General features: G+C 46.9%; 1 protein-coding gene across 4 annotated transcripts in view; it reads left to right on the forward strand.

Annotated features, from left to right (window-relative positions):
• MTHFD2L (methylenetetrahydrofolate dehydrogenase (NADP+ dependent) 2 like) overlaps positions 1–17,508 on the forward strand; it is a 130,179-nt gene that overhangs the window by 59,187 nt on the left and 53,484 nt on the right. For 3 of the 4 annotated variants that reach the window (XM_053582622.1, XM_053582796.1, XM_053582715.1), the window contains one exon: positions 7,340–7,432. In XM_053582622.1, coding sequence (XP_053438597.1) covers positions 7,340–7,432 — 93 coding nt within the window. Of the gene's footprint in view, positions 1–7,339; positions 7,433–14,799; positions 14,887–17,508 lie in introns of all 4 variants that reach the window. The other variant, XM_053582887.1, reaches the window with a different exon arrangement.

The following is a 17,508-nucleotide window of genomic DNA, read 5'->3' on the forward strand; positions in this document are numbered from 1 at the left end:
ATGAGAAGCACTGAAGCCACCTGGAAGGGGGACTGAAGCTAAGAATGCAGCCAGAGACTGCTACTAAAAATAGGTGTATCGTTCAATCTTCCTGGATGCGTTCCCACTCTCAGGCAAACTGCATTCTACGTACCGGTGCTGAATATATGTTCAGTGAATTACTTAATTGCATCCAAACTATACTTGCTATGATTAGGTCACTAATTTCATTATGAGAGCTTGTTAGTGGGGAAAAAAATGACTGGTTATCTAACTAAGTGTCCTTAAGATTAAGAATAAATGTGCTCAGGAAAAACAAAACGTTTTTCTGATATTAATACCAAAAGCAACTTCTCTTGCAGTTCCTTATAAAAATAAAACTATATAATGGATTCAGTGATATCCGCAACGTGCTGAAGTTAACAGAAGAGCAGCATTTTACAGGGCCTTGTCTTTTATCCTCAGAGCAACCATTAAAGCTGCCCTGTCCACATTGCTGTCATCTCTGCGCCTTTCTTTTTATTCACTGTTTCTGTGTCATTCTGCCCTTTCCAACTTCTAAGCCAGTGGTTTTCAATCCTAGCCGCCCACTGGAATCATCATGGGGTTTTACGCCTACAGCTGCTTAAACCCGACACAGAACAAAACTAAATCTGAATCTTTCGAAGTTGGACCGACCTAAGTTCACCATGGCCATTCCTTAGGTGGTCCCCTGCAGAACCCAGCTTTAATGCCTCCCACGACCTCTAATCATACAGCTACTTTGCTCACGACAGCTCATTTTACCCTTACCCAATACAAGCCTCACTCCTAACTTCATTCCCTGGGGTCTCCCCAACTTAACGGTGGCACCATCAGATTCCTTCCCTGTCAGCCCATCCTTGACTCTGTCCTTCCTCCTATAGCCCATGTATTACCCATTAGTGATCTGTAAAAAACAGCCTGGGGTATCTGCACCTCCACTCACAAGGGCCTTCTGTAGACAGCCCCCATCTCTCACCTGGAACACTGACACCTGCCAGCTGCTTCCTATCCGTCCACCCCTGGCCCCCTTTTCTCACCCTGAGCACTGCAGTGCCTGCCAGCTGCTTCCTCTCCGTCCACCCTTGGTCCCCTTTTCTCACCCTGAGCACTGAAGTGTCTGCCAGCTGCTTCCTCTACATCCACCCCTGGCCCCCTTTTCTCACCCTGAGCCCTGCAGTGTCTGCCAGCTGCTTCCTCTCCGTCCACCCCTGGCCCCTTTTCTCACCCTGAGCACTGCAGTGCCTGCCAGCTGCTTCCTCTCCGTCCACCCCTGGCCCCTTTTCTCACCCTGAGCACTGCAGTGTCTGCCAGCTGCTTCCTCTCCGTCCACCCCTGGCCCCTTTTCTCACCCTGAGCACTGCAGTGTCTGCCAGCTGCTTCCTCTCCGTCCACCCCTGGCCCCCTTTTCTCACCCTGAGCACTGCAGTGTCTGCCAGCTGCTTCCTCTCCGTCCACCCCTGGCCCCCTTTTCTCACCCTGAGCACTGCAGTGTCTGCCAGCTGCTTCCTCTCCGTCCACCCCGGCCCCCTTTTCTCACCCTGAGCACTGCAGTGCCTGCCAGTTGCTTCCTCTCCGTCCACCCCGGCCCCCTTTTCTCACCCTGAGCACTGCAGTGCCTGCCAGCTGCTGCCTCTCCATCCACCCCGGCCCCCTTTTCTCACCCTGAGCACTGCAGTGTCTGCCAGCTGCTTCCTCTCCGTCCACCCCGGCCCCCTTTTCTCACCCTGAGCACTGCAGTGCCTGCCAGCTGCTTCCTCTCCGTCCACCCCGGCCCCCTTTTCTCACCCTGAGCACTGCAGTGCCTGCCAGCTGCTTCCTCTCCGTCCACCCCTGGCCCCCTTTTCTCACCCTGAGCACTGCAGTGTCTGCCAGCTGCTTCCTCTCCGTCCACCCCTGGCCCCTTTTCTCACCCTGAGCACTGCAGTGTCTGCCAGCTGCTTCCTCTCCGTCCACCCCTGGCCCCCTTTTCTCACCCTGAGCACTGCAGTGCCTGCCAGCTGCTTCCTCTCCGTCCACCCCTGGCCCCTTTTCTCACCCTGAGCACTGCAGTGTCTGCCAGCTGCTTCCTCTCCGTCCACCCCTGGCCCCTTTACTCACCCTGAGCACTGCAGTGTCTGCCAGCTGCTTCCTCTCCGTCCACCCCTGGCCCCTTTTCTCACCCTGAGCACTGCAGTGTCTGCCAGCTGCTTCCTCTCCGTCCACCCCTGGCCCCCTTTTCTCACCCTGAGCACTGCAGTGTCTGCCAGCTGCTTCCTCTCCGTCCACCCCTGGCCCCCTTTTCTCACCCTGAGCACTGCAGTGTCTGCCAGCTGCTTCCTCTCCGTCCACCCCTGGCCCCTTTACTCACCCTGAGCACTGCAGTGTCTGCCAGCTGCTTCCTCTCCGTCCACCCCGGCCCCCTTTTCTCACCCTGAGCACTGCAGTGCCTGCCAGCTGCTTCCTCTCCGTCCACCCCGGCCCCCTTTTCTCACCCTGAGCACTGCAGTGCCTGCCAGCTGCTGCCTCTCCGTCCACCCCGGCCCCCTTTTCTCACCCTGAGCACTGCAGTGCCTGCCAGCTGCTTCCTCTCCGTCCACCCCTGGCCCCTTTTCTCACCCTGAGCACTGCAGTGTCTGCCAGCTGCTTCCTCTCCGTCCACCCCTGGCCCCTTTTCTCACCCTGAGCACTGCAGTGTCTGCCAGCTGCTTCCTCTCCGTCCACCCCTGGCCCCTTTACTCACCCTGAGCACTGCAGTGTCTGCCAGCTGCTTCCTCTCCGTCCACCCCTGGCCCCTTTTCTCACCCTGAGCACTGCAGTGTCTGCCAGCTGCTTCCTCTCCGTCCACCCCTGGCCCCCTTTTCTCACCCTGAGCACTGCAGTGTCTGCCAGCTGCTTCCTCTCCGTCCACCCCTGGCCCCCTTTTCTCACCCTGAGCACTGCAGTGTCTGCCAGCTGCTTCCTCTCCGTCCACCCCTGGCCCCTTTACTCACCCTGAGCACTGCAGTGTCTGCCAGCTGCTTCCTCTCCGTCCACCCCGGCCCCCTTTTCTCACCCTGAGCACTGCAGTGCCTGCCAGCTGCTTCCTCTCCGTCCACCCCGGCCCCCTTTTCTCACCCTGAGCACTGCAGTGCCTGCCAGCTGCTGCCTCTCCGTCCACCCCGGCCCCCTTTTCTCACCCTGAGCACTGCAGTGCCTGCCAGCTGCTTCCTCTCCGTCCACCCCTGGCCCCTTTTCTCACCCTGAGCACTGCAGTGTCTGCCAGCTGCTTCCTCTCCGTCCACCCCTGGCCCCTTTTCTCACCCTGAGCACTGCAGTGTCTGCCAGCTGCTTCCTCTCCGTCCACCCCTGGCCCCCTTTTCTCACCCTGAGCACTGCAGTGTCTGCCAGCTGCTTCCTCTCCGTCCACCCCTGGCCCCCTTTTCTCACCCTGAGCACTGCAGTGTCTGCCAGCTGCTTCCTCTCCGTCCACCCCGGCCCCCTTTTCTCACCCTGAGCACTGCAGTGCCTGCCAGCTGCTGCCTCTCCATCCACCCCGGCCCCCTTTTCTCACCCTGAGCACTGCAGTGTCTGCCAGCTGCTTCCTCTCCGTCCACCCCGGCCCCCTTTTCTCACCCTGAGCACTGCAGTGCCTGCCAGCTGCTTCCTCTCCGTCCACCCCGGCCCCCTTTTCTCACCCTGAGCACTGCAGTGCCTGCCAGCTGCTTCCTCTCCGTCCACCCCTGGCCCCCTTTTCTCACCCTGAGCACTGCAGTGTCTGCCAGCTGCTTCCTCTCCGTCCACCCCTGGCCCCTTTTCTCACCCTGAGCACTGCAGTGTCTGCCAGCTGCTTCCTCTCCGTCCACCCCTGGCCCCCTTTTCTCACCCTGAGCACTGCAGTGCCTGCCAGCTGCTTCCTCTCCGTCCACCCCTGGCCCCTTTTCTCACCCTGAGCACTGCAGTGTCTGCCAGCTGCTTCCTCTCCGTCCACCCCTGGCCCCTTTACTCACCCTGAGCACTGCAGTGTCTGCCAGCTGCTTCCTCTCCGTCCACCCCTGGCCCCTTTTCTCACCCTGAGCACTGCAGTGTCTGCCAGCTGCTTCCTCTCCGTCCACCCCTGGCCCCCTTTTCTCACCCTGAGCACTGCAGTGTCTGCCAGCTGCTTCCTCTCCGTCCACCCCTGGCCCCCTTTTCTCACCCTGAGCACTGCAGTGTCTGCCAGCTGCTTCCTCTCCGTCCACCCCTGGCCCCTTTACTCACCCTGAGCACTGCAGTGTCTGCCAGCTGCTTCCTCTCCGTCCACCCCGGCCCCCTTTTCTCACCCTGAGCACTGCAGTGCCTGCCAGCTGCTTCCTCTCCGTCCACCCCGGCCCCCTTTTCTCACCCTGAGCACTGCAGTGCCTGCCAGCTGCTGCCTCTCCGTCCACCCCGGCCCCCTTTTCTCACCCTGAGCACTGCAGTGTCTGCCAGCTGCTTCCTCTCCGTCCACCCCGGCCCCCTTTTCTCACCCTGAGCACTGCAGTGCCTGCCAGCTGCTTCCTCTCCGTCCACCCCGGCCCCCTTTTCTCACCCTGAGCACTGCAGTGCCTGCCAGCTGCTTCCTCTCCGTCCACCCCTGGCCCCCTTTTCTCACCCTGAGCACTGCAGTGTCTGCCAGCTGCTTCCTCTCCGTCCACCCCGGCCCCCTTTTCTCACCCTGAGCACTGCAGTGCCTGCCAGCTGCTTCCTCTCCAATATGTTATTTTGTAGAAATTACAGAGGTAATGCTAGTTTAGACAACTGATCAGTTGTCTCCCATCCAACAATTCTTGATTAACTCTGGTCTTTCATACAGCAGGGAGCATCTCCAGCCCACCAGTTAGTTACTGAGTTCGCATAGGTTCTCTGAGGCTCTAAGGTTCTAGGAGACAGGTTCTGAGTACAGTCGTCTGTCCTCTGTATCTGTGGGTTCCACATCCATGGACTTAGTACCAAACGAGGACTAAAAATATTTGGAAAAAATAATAGCACAAATAAAAACAAATTCAACATGACAACGATTCACATAGCATTTACATGGTCATGGGTATTATAATCTAGAGATTTACAGTGTGTAGGAGGGCAGGTATAGACTGTATATGCAAACCCTAACATTTTATATCAGGGTCTGGAGCATGCACAGATTTTGGAATCTGCAAGGGGTTCTAGAACCAGTCCGCCCACAGATACCAGGGGATGGTTTATTGTTCCTGTGTCCCAGAAGCAGGATATAAAGTACAGGCACAAAATAGTTGCTCAAGACTCTGCTTATAAGAAATTTTTTTAAAATGTGTGTTACTTAAAAAATGAGGCCCTCTGCAAGGTTACTGCCATGTACCTTGTAAGAGGTACAGCGGAGTGTGGGGCAGTCACTAGTGAGGGTCAGAGATACCGTTCCGGAGTGGCCACTGCAGCTTGTGAGCACGGGTTACCCTGGGGACGCCGAGGGGTAGAGAGGACTAGGTGTAGCCAGCTGGAGGATTAGTTGAAGAATATGAACAGGGGATTGGGATTTAAAATGGAAATGGCAAGAATTTTCAAGTGAGATGGGCTGAATAACAACGTAGTTAGCAGGAAAGCTAGGTAATAGCACCAGGGCAGGGTGGAGGTGCACCCCCGCGGGGCTCTGGGGCCTTATCCCAGCACGTTTGCTTTTGGCTCTGTTCGTTCACCCTTTGTCATCAGGGCTGCTGAGTAGCAGGCTGCAAACCTCCCCGTGGTTTAGTAGAGATAATAGTCATAAACTCAGATCGATCAAGCCTAAATGGGACTTTGCTGTTTCCAGCCAAAGTCTACTTAGGAGTTTTAAGTTAACCTGATATTATTATGGAAGAGGATGTGCAGTTACCTGAAAGAGTTTTCCATGCAGATTGAAATTTGTGTTAATATATTTTTCTTCCTTTTGCTCAAAACCTTACAGATTGTTCATTAAACAAGTGTACAACTCCACTGCATCATTATATACCTCTCCACTTCTCACTGTAAGAAATTGCTGGAAATGGGAGGGTTTCGTTTTGTTTTACTAAGAGTTCTGATTTTGTTTTTTGTAGGGATTTGGGGGACTCTCACTTGGAATTAGAGAACACTTGAGCAGGTTGCTAAAGTATAAAGGGACCTTTCTAAATATAGGGAAACAGTGCTAGGATGGAGATTGGTGGGTGCCCCATAATATTGGTATCTTAGGATAGTTGTAAATATATAGAAGACATTTTAAAATTTGTTTTATAATGAGTGAAAGAAAGAGAAAAACCGAGCAAGACTCTTAGATTTTTGCTTAAACAGGTAGAAGGCGGTGCCATTAACTAAAATAAGAAAGATTACTGTCAGGTGTTGCTTATGTCAACTCAGCCAACCTACGGTCCAGAAGAGGGTGGCTGTCCCCCTGCCTGCTAGCCACTATGGGCTAGGTGAGGATGTCTGTCCCCATGCTTTCTGGCCACCAGGAGCTGGATGAGGGTGACTGTCCCCATGCCTGCTGGCCACCAGGGGCTGGATGAAGGTGGCTGTCCCCCTGCCTGCTGACCACCACAGGCTAGGTGAAGGTGTCTGTCCCCATGCTTTCTGGCCATCAGGAGCTGGATGAAGGTAACTGTCCCCATGCTTTCTGGCCACGACAGGCTGGATAAAGATGGTTGTCATAGCAGCCTTTGGCTCAGTTGTTCTCTATTCTGTCCAAATCCTGTTCAAACCTACTTGGCCTCAACTACTGGCACTACAGTTGTCTTCATGGTACTGAATCTTTCTGTCTGAGAATGTGGTCTATCTTTCTATTAGTAATTCCCCACTCTCATTTCTCTCTGTGTTCTAGAAACTTTACTACATGGGTTTTACACATTTCTCTAGCTGATTTCCGAGTTCTCTTTAGTATCGCCGTCACCATGGCGTCTCTGGGCTTTACACATTTCTCTAGCTGATTTCCGAGTTCTCTTTAGTATCGCCGTCACCATGGCATCTCTGGGCTTTACACATTTCTCTAGCTGATTTCCAAGTTCTCTTTAGTATCGCCGTCACCATGGCGTCTCTGGGCTTTACACATTTCTCTAGCTGATTTCCGAGTTTTCTTTAGTATCGCCGTCACCATGGCGTCTCTGGGCTTTACACATTTCTCTAGCTGATTTCCAAGTTCTCTTTAGTATCGCCGTCACCATGGCGTCTTCTCATTTGCCCTCACTTGACTGTCCATACATTCACTTGAAGGGTCCACTATTTTGGTTCACCTAGATTTCCTCATCTAACCTTAGCTCTCAAAATGATTTGGTCATGTCAAAACAACTTTTCTACTCTTAATAAACTCTTCCATATTTAGAGCATTTGCAAACTTTGGAAAAGCTCAGTAATCATTAATGGAAATTCTGCATTTCAGGTGATGCAACTGTGACCATAACTCACAGATATACTCCCAAGGAACAACTGAAGATCCACACCCAGCTGGCAGATATCATCATTGTTGCTGCAGGTACGTCTTTCATGACTGTTATTTGGTGGAATGTCACCAGAAGAGTCTTTCCTTCCCTAACTGCTGATGTTTTTAAAAGAGCAACTTGGGACAGTTGAGTATGTGTATGACTAGCTTCAACTGCATTTTGTCTCTAGGGCAATCACATTGGTCCATTGTGCCTACATTAGCATTTGTTACTTCATTACAGAAAACCGAAACAGCCTTTGAGATGACAGAGTAAGCACAGGAACAAATGTGCACTTTGCCAATTGCTTTGACAAGTGTGATCGAACAGCCTTTACAACAGAAGGTCGGTGCAGTCAATGTGTTAGCTCTGGGAAAAATGAGACGTATGAGTTGTATTAGTGAGAATAGAATGAGCAGGTATGGAAAGAGAGAGCCGCTGTGCTGCACTGGCCACACCCAGGCTGAAGAATTATATTCTAGAATTTAAGGGGAAAGGTAATGGACTAGACCATATCCAAAGGAGAGTACCCGGGATGGGAATCTGCCCATAAAGATGGAACATATGGTCTGAACTGAGGGTGTTTAGACTACAAGAAAGAATGACCTAAGATATAACAGATTGTTTTTTTACATTAGGAGGGGAAACCCAAACCTTTAAAATAATAGCTGCCTTAGTCACCAGATTTTGAAATGATTACCTATCGCTGTGGTGATCAGAAAGATAAAAACAGGTGGCTCTCAACCTTCCTAATGCTGTGACCCTGTAATGCAGTTCCTCGTGTTGTGATCATTGCTACTTCATAACTGTAATTTGCTACTGTTACAAATCGTAATGTAAATATCTGATGTGCAGGATGTATTTTCATTGTTACAAAGGGGTTGCGACCCACAGGTTGAGAACTACTGGATAAAAACATAAGTAGGATCCTGGAGGATAACTAATCAATGTTTATTAGCTCTTGCCCCTGTTTTGACAAATATGTCATCTGTCAACATTAGTAAAATAGTCTTATAAATGGCATGTGCTTTTCAGCCATGGTATTTAAAGAGTTGATGATTTTGACCATATGCCCTCTGAGAAGGCGCTGCATTTCTTCTTGGAGCTATAGTAGAGAACACTCGTGTGTAGAGCACAGGGTTGGGCTCAATGGTTTTAATATTTCCTCCAGTTCTGTGATTCTGTCCTATCTCTTAATGTCTGAAAGAAAGTCTTACAAAATATATGCATGCTTATGTTTATTATAAAAGACTAGTTTAAACTTATTTGCAGTGGTCTACAGGGCAATATGACAAAGATATTTCAGAACACAAAAAGGACTCAAATATAGAGATGTATATGGCTAATTCACTTATACAGTAGAACCTCTGTAAGTTGACCACCCAAGATACTATAACAAACTGGTCACATACCGAGGAGGTCAGCATAAGGAGCTAGGCCTACAGAACTGACATACATATGTGGTGCACATCCTTCATGAAAATTAGGTCAACGTGAGGTGGCCAATGGTGGGAGGTCAACTATGGAGTTTCGACTATATTTCAGACGTTTTTAATTCTGATTTTTTTATTAAACAGTAATACCCTTGAATAGTAAAAGGAGTGTCAAACTCACTCAAATTTTCACCTTACTATGTATGCAGCAGGAGCTGTTTTAAACTATAATGATACAGCCGTGAATACAAGTGATGAAATGCTAGTCTTTGCAGAGCTTATTTATTATATTCTAGTGGGGTAGCAAATACAGAAACAACGCGGTTGGTCAGGTCACGACAGGCACTGTGATGACGCTGGGTGAAGGGGCAGGAGTGGCGCGTGTGGGAGGTACTGCTCCAGAGAGAAGGCTCGGTGAAGAGCTGGCTTGGGAGGGGACCTTCTCCGTAGAGTCCACTGAGACTGGATCCAGTCTCTGCCCTTCCCTACTGTGGGCCAGGGAGGCTCACGTATGAGGACAGCCTTGCCTGTGTTTCTCCACTGCCGACTCCAGATTTGAGGGAGGAGAGGAAGGTCAGGGCAGGGATTTCTTTTGCAGTGTCTCCCACTTCCTGTGCCAGTGGCTTCTGCTGAGGACCCTCCCCCCATCGCTCTGGCTCTCACTGGGCTGCAATTACCCTCTCCCTCCCCTGCCGTTCAGGCCCAGGGATGGTACAAGCTTCACCTGTTTTAAGCACCTTAACAGCTCTCATTCTTCTCTTAACCCTGACCACACCTCTAACAGCCGCTCCATTTCTTTCTTCCTGTCCTGGTTCTGAGGTAGATGTCTCCTACGGGCCTACTGACAGAGCAGGTCTGTGTGAGGAGAGGAGCCCAGCAGGGAGCCCTCGGGGACGGGGCGTTGTAAGCAGAGGGAGTACCACACACCATCTTCCGGAGGAAGCTTGCCTGGCGTGTTCCAGGACACAAATGTGTGAATACTTGTTATTCTAAGTAAACAATCGTGACGACACCGGTAGGAAGTACTGTTGAAGGTAGCCAGAGTTGGTCTACTCGGTCCTTTGTAAGCTAAGACTTTAATGTAAGCCAAGAATGGCAGGGAGTAGATGGATGGGGTCTGTTTCTAAACGGTTGCGTAGTCTGTGTCAAATAATAGATGCTAGATGGGCAAGAGGAGAGAAACAGAAAAGGTATGGCAGTTTTATTTAATGTGTCTAGGTTTTTCCCTTATTTGTTCTATATTTGAATGCACCAAAAGTTTGAGATGATAAAGTAAATAATAGTTTAAATGCCTTTCAACCAAATTTAGCTTCTTATCTTGTTCTTATATCCTGTGTTGTTCAAGAGAAAGGGCCTACATATCTGTGATAACTTCAGAAGGAATAATTTGTTCCTCATTGGGTAAAAATAGGAAGGTTCCTTGTATCAGAAATTATTAGTAAACTGGTACAGCTAAAAATATCTCCTGTTTTTCTGAGAAATGTGTCCAGGTGATCAAATCTCCATCATCTGAGCCAGCCTGGCAGAAGTCAGACACGTCTGAGAGGCCATGAGCTTTCTCGGACCCCGGAGCAGCCTCAAATGATGCAGCAGCTGAATTTATGGCAAATGTTGACTTTCTGAAACCACTCATGTTCACACACAGCCCAGTTTTAATAGATCTGTCCATTCTCTAACTTTGTTCATCTCTGTCCATTTCTAACTTTGGACAGCATGAAGTTTACATTCTTTAGAAGGCGTTACACATACTTGACTAACGTTAACAACTTATAAAGAGCGTTTCACAATTGCCTTTAAATTACCACGTATCACTTGTCCTACTGAGGGGATATTTTCTCAGCATCTGCTCCTGCTCATGTTTTATTGTCATGGGAAATGGCAAATAGGTGTTCACAGTCCTGTTGCAGGAGCCACTGGTGTTCTCTTGTGACTAAATCAAACTTGTCATAAGTCATGCTGAAACTCCTCATTCCTGAGTTTCCCCTATAGATTCCTTAGAAAAGGAAAATAAAGGAAGAAAAAGGAATCAAACTTATGTTAAGTTAACAAAACAGGAGGAAGAAGCTTCTCAGGCTCCTGAGAGTGGTGGCGGTGCTGAGGCTCCCTCACTGCAAAAGGACGGCCGTCCCTCTGCCACACACCACCCGGATCTCTGCCAGAAGACATTTGAGTACAGTGGGAGCAAGTCCTGTTTTTGGCCTTGAACTTCACCTTTATTGCTGAATCCTGGAAGACATCCCTGTATATAGCTCTGTCATCCTGAAGAAATATTTGGCTAAGGGGAAATTTCCGGGAAGAGTATTGAGGTTTTATAAGAAACAACTAAAGATTGCTACATTGCTACTTCATTAATAAGCACCTATAGAATTTAAGGATGGAACGTGTAGACATTTAGAAATCACAATGAAATTATACAGAAAACACACATGAATGTAAAAAATTCCATATAACTAGACAGGAATAAAGTATTATCAAAATGATTACATCATGCATTGTGTGTGGAAAATAAACACACATAATTAGCAGTAAGTATTGAAGACGGTGACCTAATGGCAGAGGTAGCTGGAACAGGGAGGGCCAGGTCACTGCCGTGACTAGAACCTCAGCATATATGGAAGCAATCTCCTCCAGAAGTGAGGAGTGTGTGACTTGTCAGAAAGATTGGTGTCTGAGATGAAAGTGAGGAATGCGATGATGAAATTTAGAAATGGTCTTGCAGAAGAAAATTGAGGATCTCAAGGTGTGAATAATATCAGCTTATGTTAACATTAATTGTACCTCAAGTACCTCAAATCTACCTACTAGTCTTATAGGTTTAATTGGTCCCCCAGAATTAGGATTTTTGACTATCTTACAAAGTGATATGTGAAGTTAGCTCATATCTGACAAATCAGACTGTCAGACTGTGTAATTAAAAGAAAGTCTTCAGGTCCCTCTCTGAGTTGGGGAATTAACTGGGCTCTAGGGCACTTTAATGTTCCCTGGTTATAGCCCTTAATCCTTGCTCATCTTCACTAAAGCACAGCACAGATGGCTGGTATTTTATTAGCATGGTGGGGATATGCTTAGAACAACATCAGACACAGTGGCCCCACAAGTGTGTGCCACATTGATTTTTGATATTAGAACAGGACTTTTCCAAATTGACACAAATTTAGCTGGTATCTTAACATATATTTTAAATATGTCATAATTTTTCTAGTTACTAGTTGATTTACACGATGTAGCAATATTTTGAGAAAGTACCAAACACTCCTCATTTGTCACTGTGAAGTAGTTGGTAAGGCCAAGAAAGTGAAACATTTTTCATAAAAGTAGTTTATGTCATTACGTGGATGCATGAACAGATTTTAGTATAAACGCTAATTAAGAAACTATGAAACTATTAGTTGGAGGTTGCTGTGATCTGTGATGCCATAGCACTCTACCCAGGGTGATGGCTTGAAGCTCTGTCTCAAAAAAAAAAAAGAGAAGAAACTATGAAACTATTACCCTATTCTCCCGAAAATAAGACATCCTCCGAAAATAAGACCTACTTACAGGAAAGATAAGACATCCCCTGAAAATAAGACCTAGAGCATCTTTGGGAGCAAACCGGGGAAACAGGGTACATCTAAAACACAGTAAGTGCCTTGAAGATTTGAACAGAGTAGTTGAGGAAAGGCTCAGTCAGCCACCACAGGCAAGGCCCCTGGGAATGAAGGGCGCGTGAGCTGTAATCAGCTAACCTGAGCCTGTCTAGAAGACCCTGGGTTCTCTAATATGCTGCAAGGAAAGTGGGCGACATACAAATTTTGTGAAAGTCCTAAGAATCTTTATGCAGTCAGGATTAGCAAGTTTTTCACAAACTTTGTCCATGAGACCCACTACCCAGCTGAGTAAACTCTGGAACCACCTTTATTCGGGAGCTGAGCTGAGTCGGTGCCCCTTGCGTATTAATTCTGGATACAGGGTCCCAGTGGTGAAAGCTGGTGTTAAGTCCACCAAACCATCCCCTCCAGCATGAGCAATGAGCCTTAGTCATAACGCAGGCATCTCTGTTACAGCACTTTTAATGACACTAATGCAGCACAGGACAGACGGGCAATTCGGTAATTCTAAATATTCATACTCGTCATAAACTCCAGAATGACCAACTTCCTTTCACCGCTTCTCCCATCTTCTTACCAAGTCTTAGTTACACTTCAAACATCATCTAGGGCTCAATAGTTTTCCCTCTGGTTCTCTGCTCCTTGGGTTAGCAATTTTCAATTTGCCAGGACATTGAGAAGTTTCTCGAGCTCCACCACCCGCAGCTCCTGCGACCCGAAGCATCACCTGCTCACTGACAGCCCTGGGTGCCACCTGGGTGGACACCAGCACTTGGGCATCCGTCTCATACCTCCTCTTCCCGTCTCCCAGTCCTCACCCCCCAACTTCGCTCCTCAGTTTCCACTGCTCCACTTGGGGTTCCTCTCTTCCTGAAGCTGTCACTTATCCCAAGTTTGTCAGTTATCTTCAGTGGCATAGAATAGTGCAAATAGGCTATTATAAAATATGAATATATGTAAATATGCAAACATTTTACCAAGAATTGGATTAAAATCGCAACCCTGCCACTTGCTAATTGTGTAAGCTTAGGCAAGTCATCCCACCTCTCTTGACCCTCAGTCTCTTCACTGGTTTGAATAATAATGATCATAATAGATTTTCGTGTAGTGTGAAGCAATACATCCATGTAAAGAACACAGCACATAGCCGTAGAAGAGAACAGCTTGATGACTGACATCTTTGTCTGGCATTAGTAATAAATCCTTAACGCAAAAATTAGAAAACATGGACAATAGAAAGGGAGCAGACCCATGATCCTACAAAGTGAGCATGGTGAACAATTCCGTGTTTGACTTTCTAGTTCATATTTATATGCAAATCTGAACATTCAGACAACTTTCATGCTGCACCCACTGTGTGTTTCTGCAGCTCCACATGGTGTGTCTCTTCATAAAACTCATTCTTCTGAAAGCTGGTTTCTGACTCCCCTGGTATTCTCCGCCTTGTGTCCATGACTTACTCTATTGATTGGTGAATCATTTAAACGATTCTCATTGTTTTATGAATAACGTAAATAGCTGTGAACATCTGTAAACACCTGGGATTATCTGCACTGAGGACCTATAATTATAATGCTCTTCAGTTGATTTGCTTATTAATGGGTATATTCTCAAAAGTAAAGCTAACATTTAAATCTTACAGAACAAAGTCCACATATGCATATTTAGCATAAAAGTATATTTTAGGCCTTACATGTAGGTTAGTAAAGAGCTTCGCCGTATACAAAGGACAGGTGTGTCATTTGTAACCAATTCTATGGGTCTTTTGTTTAGGGACACACAAGTCTGGTATGAGGGGAGAGAACTCAGATAATGAGGCAGGACATGGTAGTAAAAGAATCATGGTCTTTAAGGGAGATTTGGTTTCAATTTTAAGTTTAAGTTTCAAAATCACATCTCATTATCCAGGCTTCATTTTCAGCAAATTGAAAAGGCAATTTTCTTCATATTGCAAAATGGAGATAATAATGCTGGTGTTCCAGGCTACAGTAAGAAGTAAACTGCTAAAGTAACATAGCCTTCCTGCCCTTCAGTGCACCATCGTGTCGCAACTCTTGGACTAAAATTACAATATGCTTTAAATAAAAACATAAGGCAACTCATCAAGTGGCCCCCAAAGAATTCTTATTTATGTTGCTGACATTCTGGTAACATAGACTGTGTCCATATCGAATAAACAAAAACATTTCTCCAAAATTGAATGCCTTTCTCCAAAACTGAGTACCTAAGAACCATTCAAAGGTTTCCCTTTTCATTTGCCTGAGACTCTTGTATTTTTTCCCCTCAACTTGTTCTAGTTGAGACTGCAGAAAAGGGGGTTAAGATCTTTTCATCTTGAAGTATTTTTACTTGATGGTATCAGCACATGTTAAACAGAAGCTGTATTTTTCTTTGGAGGGTCTTTCAACACACAAACACTTCTAATTTTCCATGAGTAAAAGAAGGCTTCATAGCAATATCCAAAAGTACTTCAATAAAAAACAGGTAGGTCAGGGATCTTTCTTCATTATGAAGAAATAGATTTCCTTGAAAACATCTTAAATGGATAAATGATGTATTCTTCAAACTTAATTCTACTTGGTTACATGTGTATATCATGGGGCAGAGAGCAGAGAAATACCTTTCAAGGTATTTGTCTAACCCAGTGTTTTTCAACCATTTTTTATATCATGGAATACTGACACTATGTTAATCAATAACAAGAATACAGAGTATATGTACTTTGAAATTCTTTTAAAAAAAGTGTAATCTTTGAAAACTTTGGCAGTACATCTAAGATCCTCTCAAGGCACACTGGTTAGAAATCGCTGCTAATCCTTGGCGTTATCACTTTGTTATATTTTTATGACTGGGTCTTTAAAGCGTTGACCTTATGAAATACATAAAACATAAAAATGCAAAAGATAATGCTAACAAAAGAATAATATGAATGCTTATATAATAACCACCCACATTTATCAGATCTGAATATTGTTATGCCCAGTTTCAATCTCTCCGTGATTTGGAGATGGTCCCAGGTTAATGTGTAGCTCTAGTTATCCGCTCAGCCGACTGTCCCTTTTCTGCTGATGAGCATTCTTTCCATGGAGTTGCTGTTGTAAACACCGCTCCCTCTGATTTGTCTCTGTGGGCTTGCTCGCCCATGCAGTGGGTATTTTCCCCCTATGGCGTATGAGGCTTTGCACCAGGTACTGTAAAAACAAAGACACATAAAATATGGTTTCGGCTGTTGAGAATCTCAGACAAGCAGAGGACCAAGATGCACAAATGAATTAGTGTTATAGAGCTTGCTAGTGCTTGTGCATAGATGAGTATGTGTCTGTCCAGGAAAAGACGGAGGCACACTCAGAGAGAGAGCATGCCTGCAGAGGGAGCGCTGGCTGCATTCCAGAACACTGATGATTAAGTTGTGTCCCCTCTCCCAGGATGAACAGAAATTCACGAGGCAGAATAGAGGGGAATGTGAGCTGTAAAATGTTAGACATGAATCAAAGGAAATGTTCACTCTTTCAGGATCATGGTTCCTGTCTGTGAAGCTCAGGGAGGACAACCCAGCATCGTAAACAGAGAGATGTGGATTGTATCCTCTAGGTCGTGGGCAACCTGTAGATAAGGTGTAATCACTAGAATAGCATCGTATTGATAGAAAAGTCCCTGTGGTCACCTGTGGACAGGGATGAGAGTGGAAGGAGCATGGATGTGGGTCTAAACTAACACAGGAGTGGGTGGAAGTGAGAGGGTAGAGCGGGAAATAGACTGCTAGGACTGACAACTGCATACATGGTGTCACGTTAACAAGAAAGCGAAGTTTGGAGAGATAAGTGACTGGGAGGAGCTGAGTTCAGTTTGTGCTAGAATTTGAGACACTTTTTTTTTTTTGGCCGGGGCTGGGTTTGAACCCGCCACCTCCAGCATATGGGACCGGCGTCCTACTCCTTGAGCTACAGGCGCCGCCCAGAATTTGAGACACTTGCTGTATGTTTAGGAGGACAAGTCCAGTAGTGGGCTGAAATATGCGGATGTGGGGTTTGGGGGAGAACTCTAGTCTGGAGTGATAAACTTGGAAGTCATTAGCCGGTATCGGTGGTAGTGGGCACAAAGCATGGGTATACCTGTCTAGAATAAGTTTGTTCATATTGTATAAATTGAACACGCTCCTTTTCTGACGTGTTGGAAGTGTGTCAGTTAATTTGGTAGCATTGCATTCTTGCCTCTGTGACCGGGGCCAGGGAGAGGTGCCTGCTCCAGCATTGACTTTGCACATATACATATATATATGTATGGTATTTTCTGAAGTTTATTTCATACTGTTATTTTTTTATAGCTGCAAGCTTTATTATCATTGAAACCATTGTTTGAGTAACACAAGAAAATGTCTTTGATAAACCAAAATATGCCATATGGAAGATATATAAAGTTGTCCTAAAAATGACTTCATAAACGAACTTTCACGTGTAATAACCTGGTGTCATTCCTGCTTCTCACACCTGGACTTTCTATTTGTGCAGCGTGCATTTGTCATGACTACCCAGGGCCTTTGCTTTAGTTCAGTTGATTTCCATTTGGGGCTTGGCTGGGTTATCTAATTATCTAAGGGGCCTAGAAGGTGTGAGCAGGGAATGGTGAGAGCTGCAGTAGGACAGTGGTTAAAGTGAGTCTCACTCTGTGACCTTCAGCAGCCAAAAAACAAATCTTTGTGTTTCTTATGCCAGTGGAGAGCCTTAGTCTCAGGACTAGAAGATTCACTGCTGATGCATTTCCTTCAGTAGAAGTCAGGCGCTTATCTTGGGTCAGGTGCTTTTCTCCTCGAAGATGAGGAGGGAAGATGATCTCTTCGGGCCCATTTAGCCTGGGATTCTCTCTCATACCTTGTTTAGGGCTGTCCTGCGTCTGGAAGGCTTAGCGGCATTGCATCAGCACTGCTGACTCAGAGCTTGCACCTGCAGCGTGTAAAGGTAAGGGAGGGAGGAGGCAGAGAAACAGGGGAGAAATGATGACTGTCTTCAGTAAAAGAACCAGAAAATACCATTGCTGTACTTTCTAGTGTGGAATATGAGCCCTCCCACAGGTGAAGTCACTATCCTGTGCTGTATTCAGCGTGTGGTC

Source organism: Nycticebus coucang, chromosome 1 (assembly GCF_027406575.1).
Source record: "Nycticebus coucang isolate mNycCou1 chromosome 1, mNycCou1.pri, whole genome shotgun sequence".
NCBI lineage: Eukaryota > Metazoa > Chordata > Mammalia > Primates > Lorisidae > Nycticebus > Nycticebus coucang.